Source organism: Galeopterus variegatus, unplaced genomic scaffold (assembly GCF_000696425.1).
Source record: "Galeopterus variegatus unplaced genomic scaffold, G_variegatus-3.0.2 Scaffold241, whole genome shotgun sequence".
Classification (NCBI taxonomy): domain Eukaryota; kingdom Metazoa; phylum Chordata; class Mammalia; order Dermoptera; family Cynocephalidae; genus Galeopterus; species Galeopterus variegatus.
Window position 1 is genome coordinate 585846 of NW_007726352.1, and position 3877 is coordinate 589722.

The window sequence follows — 3877 nt, forward strand, 5'->3', positions numbered from 1 at the left end:
TGCCTGACAATGCTCTTAGTAATCTGTGATACTAGCTTGCAATTATAAAACTGAAAATCTCAGTATTCTAGAGCCAAAATAGTCACAAAACAGTTATATTAGTGGGCACAGTTGGAGGGAGAAAAAATTTGAGGAAGAGATGCAGAGAGGACCAACCAAATCCTTGTGTGCTACACATTAGAACAGGAGAGAGAGACAGAGGCAGACACAGAAAGAGAGAAACAGGCAGAGACAGAAAGAGACAAAGAGAGACAGGAACTAAACAAAAATAAATACATGACTTTCTATTAAATCAACAACAAGGAACAACTATTGAAGACCTATTCAGCACAAAGTTGATGACTTCTTTAGGAGCAATAAAAGGTACTTTATTTAAAGTTGTCAAAATCTGGCAGACACTTTAAGGTCTGGAGATACCATTAAGATTGAGTGATATAGAGAAAATAAAAGCTTTTTCTAAATTCAGAAACTGATTTTAAAAGAGGAAAAAGATTACATTAGGGAAAAGCCTAAAGAGCCGTTAGAAAATTGGTGGGAACTGTCTACCCTCGTACAGGCATTGAGAGGGGTATATCGGTGTGCAGAGATTTTTGAAACGATAGTAAAACTGACTAAAACTTAAAAAAAAATTGGTTTACATTTTACCATGTTCAAAGTTGAATTTTATTTATATCTTGCTTAATTTTGGCTAATCATATTTAACAGAGATTTTAATAAACATGTTTATTCAACAAATAGGAGTGTTTATTCCTTGTCTTGGCTGCTTGCCAAATAAATTAGAAAAGTGACCACAATTCTCTACTGACAGTCGATAAAAACAATCGTGGTCGGGGCCGGCCTGGTGGTGCACTGCTACAGTGCGCTGCTTGGGAGCGCGGCGGCCCTCCCGCCGAGGGTTCGGATCCCACATACAGACCGGTTCCCGCTCACTGGCTGAGCGAGGTGTGGGAGCAACACCGAGGGTTGCGATCCCGTTGCCGGTCCCGGTCTGGTACCGGCGCGACACTGAGGGTTGCGATCCGTTGACGGACACGAAAAAAGACAAAAAGGAAAAAACAAACAAACAAAAAAAAAAACAATCGTGGTCATTATTTAAATGATCAACTTAACCCCTTAAATCCAGGAACTGCCAAAACACAATAAAGATTAAAACTTTATCAGAGTGAATGGAAATTCTGGCAGAAGAAGTCTGGCAAGTGAATGAGTAATCTGTCAAAACCTGTGATTATTTGGGTCTCTGGACAAGCAACTGTCATGGTGGAAGGAGCACGTGCTATAATGCTCCACAGACTGGGATTCCAATCACAGGACTACATTTACTGGGTGTTTGATCATGCCATCCAGCATCTCTGATCTTCAGTTTCCTTGACCATAAAATGAAGGTAGTAATATCTACTTCCTCATGACCTGGGGATAGTAAAGAATTTTTTAAACCAGAAAAGAAAAAGGCACTAAACTTTTCACTTGAAAGTGATAGATAACTCTAAGACATTAAAATCAAGAATATCTGTTTACAAAGAGAAATCATGAAAGTATTTTAAAACATAGAAAGTGAGATATGCTCATTTTTAGCTGACAGAGGACTAATATTTAGAATAATAAATTAAAGAAATTTTATAAGTCAAGAAGAAGAGGAGGAGACTAAAAATATGCAAAAAATTTAACAGAAACTTCACAAAAGAGCAAATCCTGGCTAATAAAGAGGAGAAGATGCTTGGCCTCATCAGTTATCAGTAAAATGCAAATTAAATACTACTACTTCTCAGGGTTGTTTGGAGGATTAAATGATCATATATTTAAAACACCTACATAAGTCTTGGTACATGGTAGGTGTAAAAACCATAAATCGACTTCCCCGATGACCCTTGTTTAACCGTTTCTAAAGGCCATCGCTATAATGATTAGAGCATCCAGATATGAAAAAAACTCTCCATAGTCTTAATATCCACTAATAACCTGAACTTACATTGGATGCTTCCAGAGCTTAGAATCAAATTTGAATTCCTCTCTAGTGAATATACAAAATTATTCTATATGCAATTTTTATGCACTAACCCTGTTCCTAGCTTCTTGCTATCTTTCTGACTACGTTTCTCTTTATGCTAATTTTTCATCCCCTTTAAGTTCATTTTGCATTGTTTTAGTACATGCACCTAGGCAAGGCACTTTAAATTCTTTCTGAGAACAAATAGGGTATAAATCAACATTATAAAACAAGTGATTGCAAGCACTGGCCTATCACTTAGAAGCCCTTTGTCTTCCCGTGAATCTTCTGAGCATGATACATCTGTGGGTCAGGCACAAATGCACTGAATTTGTCATGCCAGTGGGTCACTATGGAGAAGGCTCAAAATGATCATCCTGAGAATTGCACTTGCTGTTTGGAAAGTACCGTAATTTAGTCTGTTCTAAAAGTTTATCTGTTGAGGTAGTTTCTAGTCAATTGGAAGGAATGACATGTACACATTTGATCTATGACCAACAGACCACTTATGTCAGCACATACCAAAGACGTCGAAGCCTCGGAAAAGTAAGGAGGTTGTGGTGTCTCCGCAGCTATCTCAGGATCTTCCTGTTCACTTTCACTGTAGCATTCTATAACAAAATTGAAAATGCTTCATGTTTTAATGCTGTCATCACGTACTCCATAATGCATGAGTAGAGGTTTTTCTCCATCTGGCTATTGCAATTTCAATCCAATTCAGAAAGTACGTATCTCGTGAACTGCCTGGTGCAGGGGATTTCATAAAAGAGAGAAACGAAAGGCCACCTCAGGATGCCTGCCCTCAAAGGGCATCTGGTATGCAGGAAGAGGACCAACCATAGCTCGGGGACAATGAAACAATTACTCAAAGAAGGTGTGAGTCATATACAGCACTAAGAGTGCATAAAATCAGTAGTTATTCATTTTAATCACAGAAATCATAATGAAATGAAACTAAAACAACAATGCTGCACAAAGAACGAAGAGTATCAGGCTGAGGGAGCAGCTGAGCCAAGGAAACGGAGACTCCTAAGGGACACCATAGAAAACAAAGCTGAGAGGTCAAGGAGGCCATGTCATGGAAGGCCTTAATACCAAAATAAGGAGAGGTGTTTTGTGTGATTCCCCCTGCTATGGGCCACATGTGTCCCCCAAAAGATCATGTAGTGGAAATTTAATCTCCATTGTAGCGGTGTTAAGAGGTTAGGAAATCCTATTATGGTCATTGAAAGGTGGGGCCTTTAAGAGGTGATTAGATTATGAGAACTGTACCCCCGTGAATGGATTGACCCATTCATGGAGTAACAGGAGTGGTTCTGATGGCTTTATACAGAGAGTGAGCGAGCAGGCTGGCTCTCTCCTGCTCAGCCCAATCTTGCCACGAGATACTGCATGTTGCTGTGGAAGGTCCTCACCATGTGTGTGCATGTGTGTCTCCATTTATGTCTCACCAAGTGTGTCTGTACTGTAGACTTCCCAGCCTCCAAAACGGTAAGAAATAAACTTCACTTCTTCAACAATTACCCAATTTCATGTATTTTGTTATAAACAACAGAAATGGACTAATACACCTCCCTCACAATCCATAAATATATGATGGGTGTTCATTTTATGGAAAAGAGGACCAAGAAGATGGTTAAGACACTGATTTCATGTTGCTGTATTATACTCCTTTATAGTTTTAAATCAAGTTGCCACTTTTCCATTTCTACATTTACAATTTTATGATTTTGTTATCAAAAGATATAACTCCTCACTTCCAATCTCCCAGTCCTATGTGGTCTGAGCATTTCAGAAATACTATCAACTCTGTGGCCCTGGCACCTAAAGCCTCCCCCTTTTCAACACTCAGAAGTAATTGCGTCCTTAAGAAGAATAAGACTCCTGTAGCTT

General features: G+C 39.0%; 1 protein-coding gene across 1 annotated transcript in view; it reads right to left on the minus strand.

Annotated features, from left to right (window-relative positions):
• Positions 1-3877, minus strand: part of IPCEF1 (interaction protein for cytohesin exchange factors 1) — a 53273-nt gene that overhangs the window by 10675 nt on the left and 38721 nt on the right. The window contains exon 6 of the mRNA XM_008566431.1: positions 2507-2595. Coding sequence (XP_008564653.1) covers positions 2507-2595 — 89 coding nt within the window. The remainder of the gene's footprint in view (positions 1-2506; positions 2596-3877) is intronic.